Genomic DNA, 19,248 nt, shown 5'->3' on the forward strand with positions numbered 1-19,248 from the left:
AAAATGGCACAGGTCAGAAAAACGAGAGGTAAAGCTTCGGTACCAAATATAAGCAAAAATATATGTCAGTATACCCATGGAATTATGCCACTAATATTACTGATTTTGCATAGTTCAAAGAAAATGGCCATGACCAAAAGGAGAAATTAAACAAGAAGCAAAACAAAATATAATTCAATCTGCAGTGGGAAAACTCAGGTATCTGCACCTAGTTCTAACATTTTTATCAATTTGCGTATGTGAAGATATAGGTAAAATTTATGAAATTTGCAGATGACACGAAATTGGATTGTATAGCCGACAATGAAAAAATAGTCAATACTCAAAAAGATCTTAACTGATTAGTAGTATGACAGCTATACTTCAAGTTTTTGAAGGGTTCTCATTCTAAAAAAAGATTAGGCTTTTTCTACTTGGAGGAGCACAAAATTCAGAGTAATGGTTAGTAGTTGGAGAGAGGCAAATTTCAGCCTGATTTAAGGAAAATCTTCCTAATAATCAGAACAATCCAAAGATAAAATGGTCTTGCTAAAAGGTAGTGAAATCATTGTGTGCTATAAGAAATGATAGGCAGGATGATTTCAGAAAAAATCTGGAAAGACTTACATGAACTGATACAAAGTGAAGTAAACAGAAGCAAGAAAACACTGTGCACAGTAACAGCAGTATTGTTAGATGAAGAACTGTGAATGACTTAGCTATTCTCAGCAATAAAACGATCCAAGACAACCCAAAAGGACTAATGATGTACATTATCCACCTCCAGACAAAGAACTGATCATTGTTTGAATATACACTGAAGCATGCTAGTTTTCACTTTCTTTCATTCTTTTTCTTTTGAGTCTTCTTGTAAAAAATGACTAATACAGAAATGTTTTACATGATTGCACATGTATAACCTATATGTGATTGCTTACCATCTCGGGGAAGGGGAAGGGGAGAAAGAGGGAAGAATAGAATTTGGAATTAAAAACTTAATCAAATATATTAAGTAAAAAAAGGGTAGCGGAGTCCCATTCTTTGAAAGCCTTCAAGCAAAGATGCTACTGAGTAGATCCCTTCTCAGGTTTGTATTGGACTAAATGGCCATTATTGAGATCACTTTCATTGCTAAAACTTGTTCTATGTAAGATACTTACAAAGAAAGAGCCAAACACTGACTGACAGACAGTTAGCTGTGTTTTGAAGCAGTCCAGCTGTACAAGATTTAAATTTGGAGTTACAGAAGAAAATTATGTTGTTCATAGCCTTTCACCCAACAATTCCACTAAGCACATAACCCAAAGCAAGTCAAAGAGAGAGCAAAGGCAGTGGATAGAGCGCTGGGAATGGAGTCAAGGAAGACTCATCTTCTCAAGTTCAAATCCGGTGGGAGGAGAGGAGAGACTTACTAGCTGTGTGACCCTAGGCAAGTCATTTAATCCTGTTTACCTCAGTTTCCTCTTCTACAAAATGAACTGGAGAAAGAAATGGCAAACCACTCCAACATCTTTGCCAAGAAAACCCCAAATGGGGTCACAAAAGAGTTGGACATAATTGAAGATGACCAAACAACAACAAATTATGGTATGAGAAAGTATTGGCATAGTATGATACAGTAAGAAAGGACACAAACCTGGGAAGATTTGTACAGGAAGATGCATAATGAAAGAAGCAGAACCAAGAAAATAATACATAGCTAGAATGTAAACGAAAATCACTAAAAGAAGTTCAGCTCTGAGTAACTGAAAGATGAGTTCTAGAAACGAGATATTCTCCATTTTCACAGTAGGAAAGTTGAGTGTCTGTAACGGACAGAATATTGCATAGATTGCCAGACAAGGTATCTGAACTGCATGTTTTTGCTGAATTTTTTTCTTTGTCACAAATAAGGGTTCAATCTGGATAAAACTTTTGAGTTCAAACTCTCTGTTTTCTTCCCCACCTCACTCATTGAGAAGTCAAGCAACCTCACTGAAGAAAATAATTCCTTAATAGATACAGGAGAGATAATTTTAAAATTATTGGATTAGCTGAAAGCCATGATCAAAAAAAAAAGAGCTAGACATCATCTTTCAAGAAATTATTAAAGAAAACTGTCCTGATATTCTAGAACCAAAAGGTAAAATAGAAATTAAAAGTATCCACCAATCACCCCCTGAAAGAGATCCCAAACTGAAAACTCCCAGGAATATAATAGCCAAATTCCACCCAGGTCAAGGAGAAAATATTGCAAACCGCCAGAAAGAAACAATTCAAGTATCATGGAGCCACAGTCAGGATAATTGCAAGTTTTATCAGATTCTACATAAAAGGATCTGAGGGCTTGGAATATGATATTCCAGAGGCAAAGGAGCTAGGATTACAATAACCCATCCAGCAAAACTGAGTATAATTCTTCAGGACAAAAAAATGTATGAAATAGAGGACTTTCAAGCATTCAAGACCAGAGGTGAACAGAAAATGTGACTTTCAAATATAAGACTTAAGAGAAGCATAAAAAAGGTAAACAGGAAAGAAAAAAATCTTTTTTTCAATATAAATTTATTTTCGTTTTCAACATTTACTTCCACAAGATTTTGAGTTCCAAATTTTCACCCCATCTCGCCCCTCCCCCCCACCCCAAGGAGGCATGCATTCTGAATACCCCTCCCCCTAGTCTGCCCTCTCTTCTATCTCTCCCCCAGCTTCTCTTATTCCCTTCCCCTTCTATTTTCCTGTAAGGCAGGATAGACTTCTGTACCCCATTTCTGTATTTCTTATTTCCTTCCCAGTTGCATGTGAAAACATTTTTTTTAAACGTGTGTTTTTAAAACTTTGGGTTCCAAATTTTCTCCCTTCCTCCCTTCCCCACCCACCCTCATTGAAAAGGCAAGCAACTCAATATAGATTATATATGTGCAGTTATGCAAAACACTTCCATAGCAGACATGTTGTGAAAAACTAACTCTATTTCCCTTAATCCCATCCTGCCCCCCTATTTATTCTATTCTTTCTTTTGACCCTGTCCCTCCTATGCTTCTGATTACCCCCTTTCCCAATCTGCCCTCCTCTCTATCATCCCCCTGCTCTCTTGTCTCCTTCCCCCCTTATTTTCCTGTAGAGTAAGATAGATTTCCATACCCAATTGAATGTGCATGTTATTCCCTCCTTAAGCCAAATCCTATGAGAATAAGATTCACTCATTCCCTCTCACCTTCCCCTCTGCTGTAACAGCCTTTTCTAGGAAAGAAAAATCTTAAGGGACTTAAAAAGGTTAAACTGTTTACATTCCCACATGGAAAGATGATACTTGTAATTCATAAGATCTTTCTTATTATCAGGTCAGTTAGAAGGAGTATATACAGACAGAGGACACAGGCATGAATTGAATATGAGGAAATGATATATAAAAAAATAAAATTAAGGGGTGAAAGAGGAATGCACTGAGAGAAAGGAAAAGGTAGAATAGGTAAATTATCTCACATAAAAGAGGCAAGAAAAAGCTTTTACAGTGGAAGGGAAGATGGGGGAGGTAAGAGGGAATGAGTGAATCTTACTCTCATCGGAACTGGCTCATAGAGGAAATAACACACACACTTAATTGGGTATAGAAATCTATCTTACCCTACAGGAAAGTAGGAGGAGAAGGGAATGGGGGGGGGTAATACTGATAGAAGGGAGAGCAGACTAGGGGAGATGGTATAGTCAGAAGCAAAATACTTTTGAGGAGAGACAGGGTGAAATGAGAGAGAGAATAAAATAAACAGAGGGGGGAAATACAGTTAGCAATCATAACTGAAAAAAATTTTGAGGCAAATTTCTCTGATAAAGTCCTCATTTCTCAAACATATAGAGAACTAAGTCAAATTTATAAAAATAAAAACCATTCCCCAATTGATAAATGATCTAAAGAACAGTTTTTAGGTGAAATAATCTGTTATCGATAGCCATATGAAAAAATGCTCTAAATCACTGGAGAAATGCAAATTAAAACAATTCTGAGATATTACTTCATTCCTATTAGATTGGTTAATAGGACAGAAAAGGAAAATGAGAAGTGTTGGAGGGGATGTGGGAAAAATGAGACATTAATGCGCTGCTGGTGGAGTTGCGAACTGATTCAAGCATTCCATAGAGCAATATTGAACTATGCCCAAAGGGCTAAAAAATCATGCATACCCATCGAGTGAGCAATACCACTACCTGGTCTATATCCAAAAAAAGATAAAAAACAAAAAGGAAAAGGACTTTTATGAACAAAAATATTTATAGCAGCACTTTTCTGGTGGCAAAGAATTGGAAATAGAGGGGATGCCCATCAATTGGGCCAAACTGTGGTATGTGATTATGACAGAATTATTATTGTGCTATAAGAAACAATGAGAAGGGCGCTCTCAGAAAAACCAGGAAAGACTCACAGAAGCTAATGCAAAGTTACAAGTACTGTGCACAAAGTAACGGCAACATTGTAAAATGATCAGCTGTGAATGACTTAGCTATTCTCAGCAATACAATGATCCAAGACAACTCTGAAGGACTTATGATGAAAAATGCTACTCATCCCCAGAGAAAGAACTTATGGTGTCTGAATACAGACCGAAGCATACTTTTTTATCTTTATTTTTCCAGATTTTTTTTGGTCTATGTTTTCTTCCACAACATGACTAATATGGAAATACATTTTGCATGACTACACATGTATAACCTATATTAAATTGCTTGCAGTCTCAATTAAAGGGGTGGGGAAAAAGGGAAAGAGTTTGAACTCAAAGTTGTAAAAATGAATGTTAAAAATTGGGTGTTTTTTTTTGGGGGGGGGCAGCTAGGTGGCTCAATGGATAGAGCACTGGCCCTGAAGTCAAGAGGACCTGAGTTCAACTGTGGCCTCAGAGCAAACATTTGACAGTTACTAGCTGTGTAACTCTGGACAAGTCACTTAACCCCAATTGCCTCACTAAAGTAAAATAAAATTGTTTTTACATGTAATTGGGGGACAATAAAATACTAAACAAAAAAAAGAGACTATAAAAAAAGTGAATTATTCTCATACGAGACTCTCCATGACAGACAACATGCTAGAAGTAGAAAGAAAAAAAATTTAGAATTGGGACAATTGTGCACAAATCCCAGCTCCTACACTTATTAGCTATGTGACCACAGATGAGTCACTCTTCTGAAGCTCAGTTTTCACATCTGTAAATTGTAGACAGGATCTGTACCATCTATTTGGCATAACTGGCATGAGAGAAAGTGGCTGGCAAACCACAAATTGATATGGTAATTTTAGATATTACATCTGACGTGGATTTATCTTTGTTGATTTATAGATTATATCTATATATTAGATTATATATAGATTATATCTTTGATATAGTACAAAATATTGTCAGAGTTCTTCCCTCATAAAACACTTGAACAGAGGGAGAGGAATAAGAACCAACCCCTAACCTCTATTCCTATAATTATTTCATTCCCTCAAAAGAGGAACTTTGTAAATAAGGGAATAATGATAAGAACTAGGGCTAACTCCTGCCTCTGACAGATACTGGCTATTTGTCCCTAGAAAAATAATTTCAACACTCAATATTCCAAGCAACTCTTGAAGACTACTGTAAATTACAGAGCAGATGTTGATTCCCACTAGCTATCGTTCTACATTTTTACTTACCTTTTGCAGCTAAATTCCTTGAAAGGAGCATCTAAATAGGTACCTTCACTTCCTCTCACCGTCTTTGCAGTATGGCTTTTGACCTCATTATTCAACCAAAACTGCTCTTTCCAAAGTTATTAATTATCTAATAATAATTACTAATTATTGTAGAATCTAATGGACTTTTCCCAATCCTCATCCTTCTTGACCTCCAATCAATCAATGGTCTTTGGTACTCTTGATCACTCTCTTCTCCTTGATATTCATGGTACCGCTCTTCTAGTTCTTCTCCTACCTGTCATATGACCCCTCCGTCTCCAAAGTATCCTGGACCCTCTTATCTTTTCCCTCTACACTACTGATCTCATAAATTATCTCTATACAGATGATTCTCAGATCTACCTGTTAGATTATCCCTAACCTTTCTTCCAAACTCCATTCTCACACCTCCAACTATCTTTTAGACATTTCAAACAATCATTTCCCTTAGACATATTAAAGTCAACATGTCCAAAAGTGACATTTCTCCCCAAACCTTTCCTTCTTCCTAACTTTCCTTTTACTGTTGAGGATACCACCATCCTCTCAAGTCACCCATGCTTACAACTTTGGTGTCACGTTTATATCCTCTTATCCCCCATATCTAATCAGTTGTTAAGTTCTGTTTTTTCTACCTTCCTAACAACTCTCGTGCATGCCATCTTTCCTCTGACACCACTCTGTTACAGGCCCGAATCACCTTATGCCTGGACTACTATAGACTATATATAGACTATGGACTCCTATTGGAATATTAGAAGACTTTAGTCCTCTGGGTGGTGTTCTTGCCTCAGGTCTTTCCCCACCCTATTCTATCCTCTGCTTAGCTGTCAAAATAATGTCAGATGCAGGCCTGACCATATCATGCCCCTATTCAATAAACTCAGTGTTGATCTCTATTATCTCCAGCATAAAATTTAAAAATCCTAATTTTAAAGCCTTTCATAACCTGGCCCCTTCCTCCCTTTCCAATCTTCTTATACCCACCTTCATGTACTTGCAAACCAGTGACACTTGCCTTTTTACTGTTTCTCAAATATGGCACTCCATTTTCCTGCTCCTTATATTTTCGTGAACTGTTTTATATCTGTGGAATACTCTCCCTTCCCATCCCTACCTCCTAGCTCTCTTGGCTTTCTTCAAATCTCAGCTAAAGCCCCACCTTTTTCAAGAAGCATTTCCCAGTCTTCCTTAATCTGAGTGCTTTCCTTCTGAAATTATTCTCAATTTATCCTGTCTATATCTTGTTTATACATTGTTGTTGGTTGTCTCCCCCATAAGACTGTGAGCTCTTTGACAGCAGTGACTATTTTTTGCCTTTCTTTGTATGTCTAGTACTTAGCACAGTACCTGGAACAAATAAGGCACTTAATAAATATTGGTTGACTAACTGGGATTTTCTTATACCACTGAAATCATAGGTCTAATGCAGAGCAAAGAAAAAATTCATATCCTACCATAATTAAGCACATGACCAAGGAGATAGATATGCCAGTAACTAAATAAGTCCCCATAACTCAATGAAATGTCAGATTACTAAGATATGGAAACAGAATACTTAGGAAAAGATCCTCTGGGTCATTGTGTCAGTTCTAAATGTCTACCAGGTACCAGGCAGTACAGGGTAGGTACCTGTCGTTTGATTGAAACCAATTCCATGTCCAGTTGTCTTAGCACTGTGGTGGCAGCTGTAGCATTGGCAGAAACTGCCTCCACATCTTCTTGAGAAAGAAACATTCCCTTGGGAGGTTTCCTCTTGGCCCTATTTTTAGCTTGTGTACTATGCTTTTCTTTTTTGATTTGAGGAATTGTCTCCGTTGGTGGTACCTGCAAAACAAATATTTGATGAACGACTCATGCATATGGAAAGCTTTTAAAATAAGACAGAAAGAAACCCACTGTCCTATAAAACAACTAACTGTTCTCTAATATATAGCTCTAAAGGTGCTATCAAATACATGCCATATTATAATTACATCGACAAATTTTAACACAGGTGGTTCAGAGTAATAAGAAGTCACTAAATGTCTAGACACTTCAAAGCTTACTCCTTTGTCTTTTACACAAAAATTCACTACTTCAGTTTAAGCTTTTGCCGTCAAGATTATTGTCTCAACTAGAATCTCTCTCAGATAATTCCAGCAAACATGGGGGAAACCACAGCATACTTTTGATGAGCTTTGTTGCTCTACAATCTTTTTTTTTTTTTTAAGAACATGGACCTATTTTATGCTGAAAGACTTATGGTCAAAGACAGGCATAATACCAACATACAGTGAGTATTTAGTGGCAAACGTTAAGGCTGACATTCTATAAAATGTATAATACTATACCCAAAAAGAATTCAAAATCTTTGCATCAAACTACGACCCATCTTAAAAATTATACTTAGCTTCATACACAACTTGTATAATTATAGATCTCAGTATGTTGTGCTTTAATGTCTTAGCAAGGAAAAGCAGAACTTTGTTAATATGAAGATTTAACAGGTTTTAAATTCATTAAATGTCCCAACTTTTCAATTTTTTTATATTAATGTCAAGTTCATTATATTAATTAATATTTAAGGGATATATATACACTATCTATAAAGTAATGTTAGCAAAACACAATTTGCTCATTCAATACAATTGAGATTAAGTGATTTTTACAAATAAAACAATTTTCAGATATGTTTAAAAATCATTGCATGGCATTTAAAAAAAAATTAAGTTTCTTAGAAACAAAACATTACACTTCCAATAGTAGGCTATTAAACTACACACTGCTAATTCTTTCTTTGTATAACATGATGGCTGTCTATTCAAGGCCAGGTGTTTACAGCATTCATGCTTTACTTAGGTTTCAGTTCATAAGAACTCTGAGACTTAACCATTTTCCTTTTTTTAAATTAGGAATTATCAGAGTAGTTATTGTTTATCTATCCCTTTCTCGGTGATCTAAAATACTTCAATCAAGAAACATTTTAAATGACAGTACACAAATAAAAATTATATTCCAAATTTAGTAGAATCATTTGGTTCCTCAAAGAAAACTCAATCTAACATTTAATGTCCAGTGTAGCATCTGGCACTATATATATTTAAAGACATGGGGGATTTTTTTTTAAAGGGAGAGGGTGGCACCTTGCTTTCATATCCGAAAATGATGCTATTTATCAAGCCAAACCCTTTTCCATGGTTCCCCTTGTGGTAAAAAGCATTTATTCCCCAAGAATGCTAGCTAGGAATGAGGATGTGGCAGAGGAGAAACTGGTCCAAATAGGAATCAAATGTAGAACCATATCCTTATTGGCACCAAGTTTCTAACCAAATTAAAGATGTGGGTTTGTAACAGATAACGCTACTACAGAGAAAATCTTTAATTACCTTCAGCTATGCAATATAAAAGAAAAAAATTCTCCATTTTTTTTTCTCTTCCTTGAACAAAACTGGAAATATACTGTTGATGTGTCTAAACAGTAACAAGTTTCCTGTGACAGGTGTGTTTTCACTAATAAAAACAGATAATGAACTCTGTTAGCCTTCCAAAAAATTAGGGAAAAAAATACCTCCTTTTTGCTTTCCTTGTTTTGATCAACCTCAATGTCAACTGGGTTATTTCCATTTGTTTCTTCCAGTTCATCCTCACTGGAAGACAAAAGTAAGTTACTGACAAATTACTTGGTGATGATTCTATATACACACACACACACATATAAGCTAGCTTGGGGTTAATTTGGTGCATGTTTTAAACTTCTAAGAAGGAAATGACATTTAAACCCCATATTATTTTTGGAATGCATTATTTCATATATATCATCACAAAAACAAATCTGATTTGATCCCTCTCTCCAAACCAGCAACCAAACAATCTATCAATAAGTATTTATTTATTAAACACCTATTATGTGCCCATCCCTGTGCTATAAGTGGAGAATATAAGTGCAAAGAATGAAGTCATCCCTACTTATAAGGTGCTTACATTGTAACAGGGGAGACAAGTACATGTTAATATACACAACATACAGGGACTAAACACAAATATATACAAAGTATCTCAATACAAACAGGGGAGGCACTAATACTTGGGCAAGAATCAGAAAAGGCTTCACACAGAAAAGTACCACTTGTGCTCGAGCTGTCTTCAAGGAAGAAAAGGACTCAGTGAGGTGTAAGTAAAGAGAGGAGTGAAATCCAGGCACACAGGATGGCTGGGGCAAAGGCCCTCAGCAAGGATGTGTAGCAGTATGTACCAAGGCCACTTAGGCTAGATCAAAAACTGTGGGAGGAAGAATGGAATAATGTCTAATGAGGCTAGAAAGGTAAGTTGGGGCCAGACTGTGTCAGGTTTTTAAAAGCAAGACAAGTTGAAATTTGATCTTTGAGGCAACCAAGAAGCCACAGAAATTGACTGAAGAGAACTCACGTGGCCAAAGCTGCACTAAAGGAAAATTACTTCAGCAGCTACATGTACATTGGACTAGACTGGGAAAAGACTTGAAGCAGGAAGAGCAATTAGAAGGCTGCTGAAATCATCTAGGTCAAGAGGTGATGAGGACCTAAACTAAGGTGGAAGGTATGTAACTGGAGAGAATGCCTGGACATGTGGGGTGAGGGTGAGTAAGGAGTAGAGGACTGATATGAATGTGGGGAACCTAGGTGACTAGAAGAAGGGTGGCACCTTCAACAAAAATGGGAAGTTACTGAACTCTTAATTTGCTTCTGTTTTCTTTGCCTGAAGAATGAATTTTAAAGTAGAAAGAATAAAAGAAAATTGAAAACCATAATATGGAGTTGATACCCAAAATAAATAAGAGCATCTAATTGCCATTCATGAGCTCAAGCCACTGACTCAGTATTAAGATTAAGATACTAGAAGCTGTGATTGCTGGACCACTGTCGATGATGTTTCTTTTCCTTTTTTGATCTTTTGATATTTCAAATGTAGAAAGCTGGAGAGGTAAAACTTGAGTAGAAAAATATCCTGATTTTCAAAAAAAAAGGGAAGAGAATAAAATCTACTAATGAGTTTGACTTAGATTCCTGGCAAAATTTTAGAGTTTATTATTACAGAAATGGTTACTGAATGTTTAGAAAAGGAAATGAACACAGAATTGCAGACTTCTTGAAGAACAGGGCATGCCAGACTATTCCCTTTTTTTGAAAGGATTACTAAACTGAATTATCAGGAGAATGCTGTAGATGACAATTCCCTAGATTTTAGCAAAACATCTGATGAAGAAAGGTTGGTTAGAAGACAGTATAACTAGATGGATTTGTACCTGGTTGAATAGACTGACCCAAAGCATAGTCATTACTAGTTCTATATCAATGTGAAAAGACATCATCAGTAGAGTTCCCTAGGAACCTGGGCTTAGCCTTGTGCTGTTTAATATTATCCATGATTTGGATAAAGTGAAGGATGGCACCTTAAATTTGCAGATGACAAAAAGCAGAGAAGGACAGATAACAAACTAAAAAGATTAGGATTTCAAAATATCATGCTTTCATAGATTTAGATCTAGAAGAAACTTTTGAGGTAATTTATACCCTCCAACTTCATTTTACAGATGAAGAAACTGAAGGCCAGAAAGATTAAATGATTTGTCCAAGTCAAAGAAGAAAGATTTGAATTCAGATTGTCCTCCAACTCTCAAATCAGTGTTGGGCTTTGAAATGTGGGCTTGTAAGGTGAAATTTAATAGGGATAAAGGCAAAAGTCTTACATTCAGAAAACGTACCTCAAAGAAATTGATTTCACACGTAAAAGATGAGTTGTGGTTAGACAAACAAATAGACAAAAAATAGTCAGACAAAACAGCAGTTTGTCTGAAAAGGATCTGAGAAATTTAGTGGATAATAACTTCTATGAATCCACAGTGTGAAATGGCATTCAAAACACTAATGAGATGTCTTGTGGTGCATAAAAGGAGGCAGAGCTTCCAGCAATAAGGCGACCAACCCCATCATGCTCTGCTTGTTCTGGTCAGACCATATCTGGAATACTGTGTTCAGCTGACTGAAAAAACACAGAGCACCTGGACAGTAAAGGGCCTCAAAACCCAAGCCCTATGATCATCAACTGAAGGAAATGGGAATGGCTGGCTTGAAGAAAATGGATTGGAAAGGGAAAAACTTAAGGCAAATGATAACTCTCTTCAAGAACTTGAAGGGCATAAGATGGAGATTGTATTTTTGGCCCCAGAAGAGAGAACTAGGAGTAACATGTAGGTGATGCTAAGAAGCAAATAATTTGAAATATTTGAAAGAAAAACTTTCTAACAAATAACACTACTCAAAAGTGGAATGAGCTGTCTTGGGAGGTACTGGTCTCCCCATCTCTAGTTGGAATTCCTTTTCATGTATGAGTTGGACTAGATCATGTATGAGTTGGTTTTTAACCTAAGGTCTGAGAACTTGGTTATTAATATTTTGACAACTGATTCAATATAATTGGTTTCTTTGGTAATCCTATGTTTAGGCTTAGAATATAAGTATGAATTTGATAGACTCCAGAAGAAACTTGTGAAACCATCAGTCTATTTTAATCTAGAAATTATATTATTACTTTAAATATTCACTAAATTAAAAAAGGGGGTGATACAGGCAAAAAGAAAAATATGAAGAAAACATTTACTGTTTAATTATAATATTTCTGTTTAACTACTATTTTATCAGGAAATAGGGGAAATTCCAAACAATGGACTTTTGATTTTAGCCTCTACCTACTCTCATGAATTCTAATGGCTAACCAAATTAGTGAAATAAAAAACACAGCTATGGCTTTAGTTACCTTTCCTCCCGTTCCCTTTTCTGCTTCCGGGCATGACGATCCATTACACTGGTTTTGGTTCTTGTCTTCTTCCAAGAATAGTAAAATTTCACTAGACTTGCTATAGACTTATCAGGAAGCTAAAAACACAACAGAAAAAAATTCATCCTAATGAAATTTTATTGGAGAAACTACAATTTGAATTTAAACAGAGTTAATAATTATCCAGATTCAAATACAACATTAAGTGAAACTTTTTCTCTTAGTGAAAAGACAAATTTTAGCCTAGCCTATTCCATATCCAAATTTACCATAAATTCTAATTACTTGCACAACTTGCACCCCGCCAAAGAATTTTCTCTACATACAAAGGATGTTTTCCTCTACATTTTTTGCAGGCCACCTGAAATCCTTCGGCATACCACAAGTTGTGCAGGCCTGGTCTAAAGAGCACAGTTTTACTGTACTAAATGGCAAAAGTGGTCTGAAATAACAGAACTATCACATACTTAAACTATATAGTAAACCCAATGTTCTTTTTTTAAAAAAGTTATCGATGCTTTGTTTTGATCACCAGTGATATCTGAGGATATCCCTTCCTACCATCAGAACAAAGAAAAATAGTTCAGAAGCACATGAAACAGTGGCTTCGTCTAATGATGCATGTACATATGTATGAATGAATATGTACATGTATGCATATGTATACATAAAAATAAAAACCCCATGTTCCTACTATAGCCCTCGTTTTATTTTTTAAGACTTCTATTTTAAAAAACATTGTCAAAGATTTCTTAGACAAGAATTCAATTAAATATCTTTGCATGACTAAAAGCCCTTCTGCAGTCAGGTGTAACCAATCAACAGTGTGCAGTATGTTCAACTACCAAAAAGAAAAAAAAAAGAAATTACAAATACCCTTTTCTGAATAGTAGGCACAATCAAACCAGCATACCTGTATCCAGATATAACGTACTGAATAATGTCCTTCCTTATTTTTTTCTAATCTACTTACCATCTGTTGGATTCTATGAAATGTTTTCCCATGAAAACTAAAGGCCTGCTCAAACAGAACTTTATCTTCCACAGTCCACTCATCTGGAAATGGGGTAAAGTTGGGTAGATCAGCCAAGGATTTTTCAATATTGTGCTTATGCCAAAAAAGCATCCCAAGTGCCTAAAAATATATTTTAAAAATCTTTATATGCAATACTATAATGTTAGATCAAACAACCTCAAAAACATACATGATGTTATGAATAGAGGCAAAGAGTAAATGCAAAGCATAAGGAAACTACTCAACTATTTTCAATTTAATTTCTTCTCCTAAAAGCTTTGCAGACATTATTGTTAAGGATATTACAGAGAATTCTTGAAAAAATATAGTTCTTAAGTTCCCTTCCAACTTTCCAATTCCATGATCCCACAGAAAAACATATATAGAAAGTGATGAGGTACAGATTAAAAAACGAAAAGCTGAGAAAACTTGTTAATATTGTTTTGACACTACAGCTTCCTAATGATGGTTCGTGAAGAAGTATTTCAGAGGGAATAATAAGTAGCGTTACATCCAATCATGAAATATAGTGTGTAGGGAGGTACATGATAATGTAGCTGTTGGAAGGAGGGGATGGAGCTGTGAAGTGACAGAATCATGGCTACATTAAGCTTTTCCCTGGAAATTGGGCATCTACTGAATGATGGTCAAATTTCTTTAGGAAAAGAGGCAAACAGTATGACTAGATCAGGAGTATTTGTGGTGAGGAGAGGGTAGTATTAGTACAGATTATCAAACCAAGATACAACATAGGGAGTCTCTCAAACTGCAAATGGGGTGGGCTAAACCATCTAAATACTTAAACTTAATGATACTCATGGGCCAGGTAGATGAGAATCTTCATAAAAGATTCTCGAGTCTACAACTAGACATTAAAATCTTTTTCTTCAAATTGTATATTTTTAATTCCTTCCCTTCAACTTTTTTTTTGGTGAGGCAATCGGGGTTAAGTGACTTGCCCAAGGTCACACAGCTAGTGTCAAGTGTCTGAGGCTGGATTTTAACTCAGGTCCTCCTGACTCCAAGGCTAGAGCTCTATCTACTGTGCCACCTAGCTGCCTGCCCCTCCTTCCCTTTAACTTTAATAAATGGCTTAAAAACCCATCCCCTTTCCCTTGAGCTGCTTCAGGGTGAAGAAATGGAAATCAGGATTCCCACCTGAAATACTACCTTTTCCCCTCCTCCCCCACCCATAACAATAAGAAATGGTATGCCTCTCCCTACCCACTAAATAAGTACTCTCGGGATTAACTAAACTATTCAACAAAGAAATCCTTAGTAAGGGAGTGATTTCCCCATCAGTGGAAATTTTTAAGTTGAGGGTTGATGACTAATTCTTATAATTTGTAGAAAGTTTTGCAAATGGACAGAGATGCTACATTAGTTATTAATTCACATTTCTACCACATTTTTAAGACTTATAAGCCACTTTTGTCCCCATGTGTGAGGTAGGTAATTATTACCTAATTTTATAGAAAAGGTGATCTCTAAGGTCCCTTCAGAGTCTATGGACAAAGGTGGTAAAAGGAGAGAGACTTATTGAACAATGGTGTTTAGTACAAAAGCATTTTCAATAAGAAAATTGCACTATAGTACTAAAAGAAAATCCTTTTCAGCAATTTGTTTATAGAACCCCACTTAATAAGAATGGGGGGGGGGGAAATCACTTTATTACCTGCTCCATATTGTACCCATGCTTCTCCTTGGCAATGGCAATGTATTCATCTACTGAAAAACACAAAATAAAAGAATTGTAAACAAATTAAAGATTGAAAGAAATATATATATATATATATATATATTATATATATATATATATATATATATATATATATATATATATATATTTTGTTTGTTTGTTTGTGTTCCCATTTCAGATTTTCTTTCTTTTTTTTTTTTGGTTAGGCAATGGGGTTAAGTGACTTGCCCAAGGTCACACAGCTAGTAAGTGTCTAGTGTCTGAGGCAAGATTTGAACTCAGGTCCTCCTGACTCCAGGGCTGGTGCTCTATCTACTGTACCACCTAGCTGCCCCATCCATTTCCGATTTTCAACACATAGTGTTTGAGAATTACGATTAGTCTGGACTGAGACTGAAGAAGAAATGTCCCATTAATGTTTAATAGTCAAATTCCATTACCATGAAATCCAAGCAAAAACCAAAATTTTAAAACTGTACAAGTGAGTCATCAGTTAGGTGTTTGAAATATTATATCCTCTCTTTCATAGCCAAATTACTAGAAAAGATTGTCTATATTCATTGCTTCTACATTTGTAGTTTCCAACTACAACCACTATTAACTGAAATTGTTCTCTTTAAGGATACCAACAATTTTCTAAATTAGAAGGATTGCTAATTCTCATACTGCATGACCCTACTCTAGTTTTTGGCTTTTCCTACACTGCTATACCCCTAGTTCTTCTACCTGTCCAGCTGCTATGGCCTTTACTATATCATCATCTGTCTTCTGTCTCTCTACATGCTCTTCTCTATGATCTCAGCAGCTCCCATGGGCTGAATTATATCTATGCAGAAGGCTTTCAGATTGATGTATCTGGTCCTAATCCTTCTGAACTCAAGTCCCACATAACCAACTGCCTGAATAATTGCACTCAGAAGTTGCTCATGCATCTCAACCTCAAACTATCACTGTCCAAACTTGCCCTTCTGTATTGGAAGATACTACCATCCCTTTTAATCACCAGGTTTACAACCTTTGAGTCACCCCTGACTTTTCTTTTTCTCACCTTCCACATAACCAACCAATCAGTTGCCAAGTTCTGTCAAGTCTATCAACATCTTCACTTTGCCACTTCCCTAGTTCAAATCTACATGAACTATTGCCTAAACTACTATAACATCATCCTAACTAGTCTCCCATCTTCCAGTCTCTTCCCTCTGCAATTTATTCTCCAACTAGCTATAAAAATAATTTTCCTAAAGCACAGATCTGACAATGTTACTTTCTTGATCAAGAATCTTCAAGAACCCTGTATTGCCCCCAGGATAAAATACAAACTCCTTAACTTGGCATCTAAATGGGGATTTTATTAAGGGCATATTCTATGCCAGGCACTATGTTAAACACTTTACAAATATTATATCATTTAATACCTTTCATAGTTTGGGTACTGCTTACCTCGGTAGACTTATTTTCATCACTTCTGTCCCTGTCTACTTGATCTTCTGCACACCTTTCATAGGCAGGCCTCTCTCTTCATTCTGTACCTTAGAATCCTTAGCTTTCTTCAAAGTTTATCAGGTATCATCTCTTCAGGAAAGCCTGTTCTGATTTCTCTCATCCCTTCCTCAAATGTTCTTGTATTTATCTGTGTATATGCAGTCAGTAAACTCTTTCACCTTGGTAGAAAGCTCTTGGGTACAGGGCTCCTTTCTCCCCCCTACTGCTTTTGTATCCCTAGCACCCAGTACAGTTCCTTGTTCACAGCAGGAAACTGAATTAAATACAGTGCTCTTGATAATGGAACGTAATAAAAGAATCAGACATCATTCAACAAAATATTTTGTGAGCACCTATGTATAAGACCCTAATTTAGGTGACGTGGTGAATATCAGGACAGAGTATGGATTAGGGCAAATAGCTCTTTTGCCCTCTGGACAACAGGAAATGGATTTAAAATGCCATGGGAAAGATTCTATTTATTCAGTAATAGAATTGCACAAATTATATTGAAAGGTTTCTAAGACTATTCTTAAAAAAACTTTAGAGACTACACATCCTCTCCAAGTATTTTCTAGGCTTCTACTAAAGTCTTACTCTTGATGCCTTACCATAGCACAGAGACAATCCCAGATTCTTAAAGGATATGCCAGCAAAGCACAAGCTCCAGCCAAACTGTAAAGGCTTTGAGTTTGGAACCTGTGGCAGACTGTATATGTTGCTCAAGGACTAGCCTATCTATAATTCTGACAGAATTGTAACCAAAAGGTTGCCAATTGGGTGATCAATTTTCCAGAAACTCATAAAGATTGTCTAGGCTAAGGTATGAAAAGGCTGAGATGGACACTGCAGAAAATGTACACCCACATTTGGAAATACTGAAATAATTTCACATGGAAAGTATAACAAGAAACACAGAAAATACTCAAGATTTATAATATTAACGTATATTGATAGCAATGATTCCAGTGAGATATTTCATGCTGTCTTTTTTTTTTCATTCTTTTGGTTTTATTGTTTCTTGATTTCTCATAAAGCTTCCATTTGCTCCATTTTAATTTTTGTGTGCGTGTGTGTGTGTGTGTGTGTGTGTGTGTGTGTGTGTTTTTAAGGCAATTGGGGTTAAGTGACTTGCCCAGGGTCACACAGCTAGTAAGTGTCAAGTGTTTAGTCTGAGGCCAGATTTGAACTCAGGTCCTCCTGACGTCAGGGCTGGTGCTCTACCCACTGCGTCACCTAGCTGCCCCTCCACTTTAATTTTTAAGGAATTATTTTCTTTGGTGAGCTTTTGGACCTCCTTTTCTATTTGGCCAATTCTGACATTTTTAAGGCATTTTTCTCCTTATTGCCTTTTTGTACCACTTTTACCACTTGGCTTAGTCTGTTTTTTAAGGTGTTATTTTCTTCAATAATTTTTTGTATCTCCTTTACCAACCTGTTAATTCTCTTTTTGTAATTTTCTTGTATCACTCACATTTCTTTTCCTATTTTTTCTCTACCACATTTGTCTCTTTAAAAATTTTTTTTATTAATTTATTTTGATGTATCAATAATCACTTCCATAAGCTTTTGAGTTTTAAATTTTTCTCTCCATTCCCCTCCACGATCTCCACGCAAAGAAAAAAATGGCAAATAGTGTGCTTTAATCTGCATTCCAAATCCATAGTTCTTTCTTTGGATATGGATAGCATTTTCCATCATGAGACTTTTGGAGATGTCTTATATCCTTGCATTGCTAAGAAGGGCTAAGTCTACCAAAGTTAGCCATTGCACAATGTGGCTGTTACTATACAACATTCTCCTGGTTCTGCTCACTTCACTCAGCATCAGTCCATACAAGTCTTTCCAGGTTTTTCTGAAGTCAGCCTGTTCATCATTTCTTATAGCACATAGTATTCCATCGCATTCATATACCACAACTTGTTCAGCCATCCCCCAATTGATGGGCATCCTCTCAATTTCCAATTCTTTGCCACCACAAAAAGAGCTGCTATGAATATTTTTGTACGTGTGGATCCTTTTCTCATTCGTATGATCTGTTTGAGATACAGCCCTAGAAGTGCTTTTGCTGGGTCAAAGGGTATGCACATTTTTATAGCCCTTTGGGCATAGTTCCAAATTGTTCTCCAAAATGGTTGGATCATTTCACAAGTCCGCCAACAATGTATTAATGTTCCAATTTTCCCACATGTTCTCCAACTTTTATCATTTACTTGTTTTGTTATGTTGGCCAATCTGGTAGGTGTGATGTGGTACCTCAGAGTTGTTTTGATTGGCATTTCTCTAATCAATAGTGATTTAGAGCATTTGTTCATATGACTACAGATGGCCTTAATTTCTTCATCTGAGAACTGCCTGTTCATATCCTTTGACCATTTATCTATTGGGGAATGACTTGTATTCTTATAAATTTGACTTTAATTCTCTATATATTTTAGAAATGATGCCCTTATCAGAGACCCTGGCTGTAAAAATTCTTTCCCAATTTTCTACTTTCCTCCTAATCTTGGTTGCATTGGCTTTGTTTATGCAAAAACTTTTCAATTTAATGTAATCAAAATTATCCATTTTGCTTTTCATAATGTTCTCTATCTCCTGTTTGGTCAT

At 36.0% G+C, this 19,248-nt stretch overlaps 1 protein-coding gene across 2 annotated transcripts in view; it reads right to left on the minus strand.

Annotated features, from left to right (window-relative positions):
* The window catches only part of RCOR1 (REST corepressor 1), a 123,865-nt gene that overhangs the window by 13,374 nt on the left and 91,243 nt on the right, over positions 1 to 19,248 (minus strand). For both annotated transcript variants that reach the window (XM_078150399.1, XM_020971167.2), the window contains exons 4-8: positions 15,136 to 15,188; positions 13,419 to 13,580; positions 12,425 to 12,543; positions 9,201 to 9,279; positions 7,283 to 7,477 (exon numbers count right to left, since the gene is read on the minus strand). In XM_078150399.1, coding sequence (XP_078006525.1) covers positions 7,283 to 7,477; positions 9,201 to 9,279; positions 12,425 to 12,543; positions 13,419 to 13,580; positions 15,136 to 15,188 — 608 coding nt within the window. The remainder of the gene's footprint in view (positions 1 to 7,282; positions 7,478 to 9,200; positions 9,280 to 12,424; positions 12,544 to 13,418; positions 13,581 to 15,135; positions 15,189 to 19,248) is intronic.

This window comes from Phascolarctos cinereus, unplaced genomic scaffold (assembly GCF_003287225.1).
Source record: "Phascolarctos cinereus isolate Bilbo 61053 unplaced genomic scaffold, phaCin_HiC Scaffold_2;HRSCAF=192, whole genome shotgun sequence".
In the NCBI taxonomy this organism is placed as follows: domain Eukaryota; kingdom Metazoa; phylum Chordata; class Mammalia; order Diprotodontia; family Phascolarctidae; genus Phascolarctos; species Phascolarctos cinereus.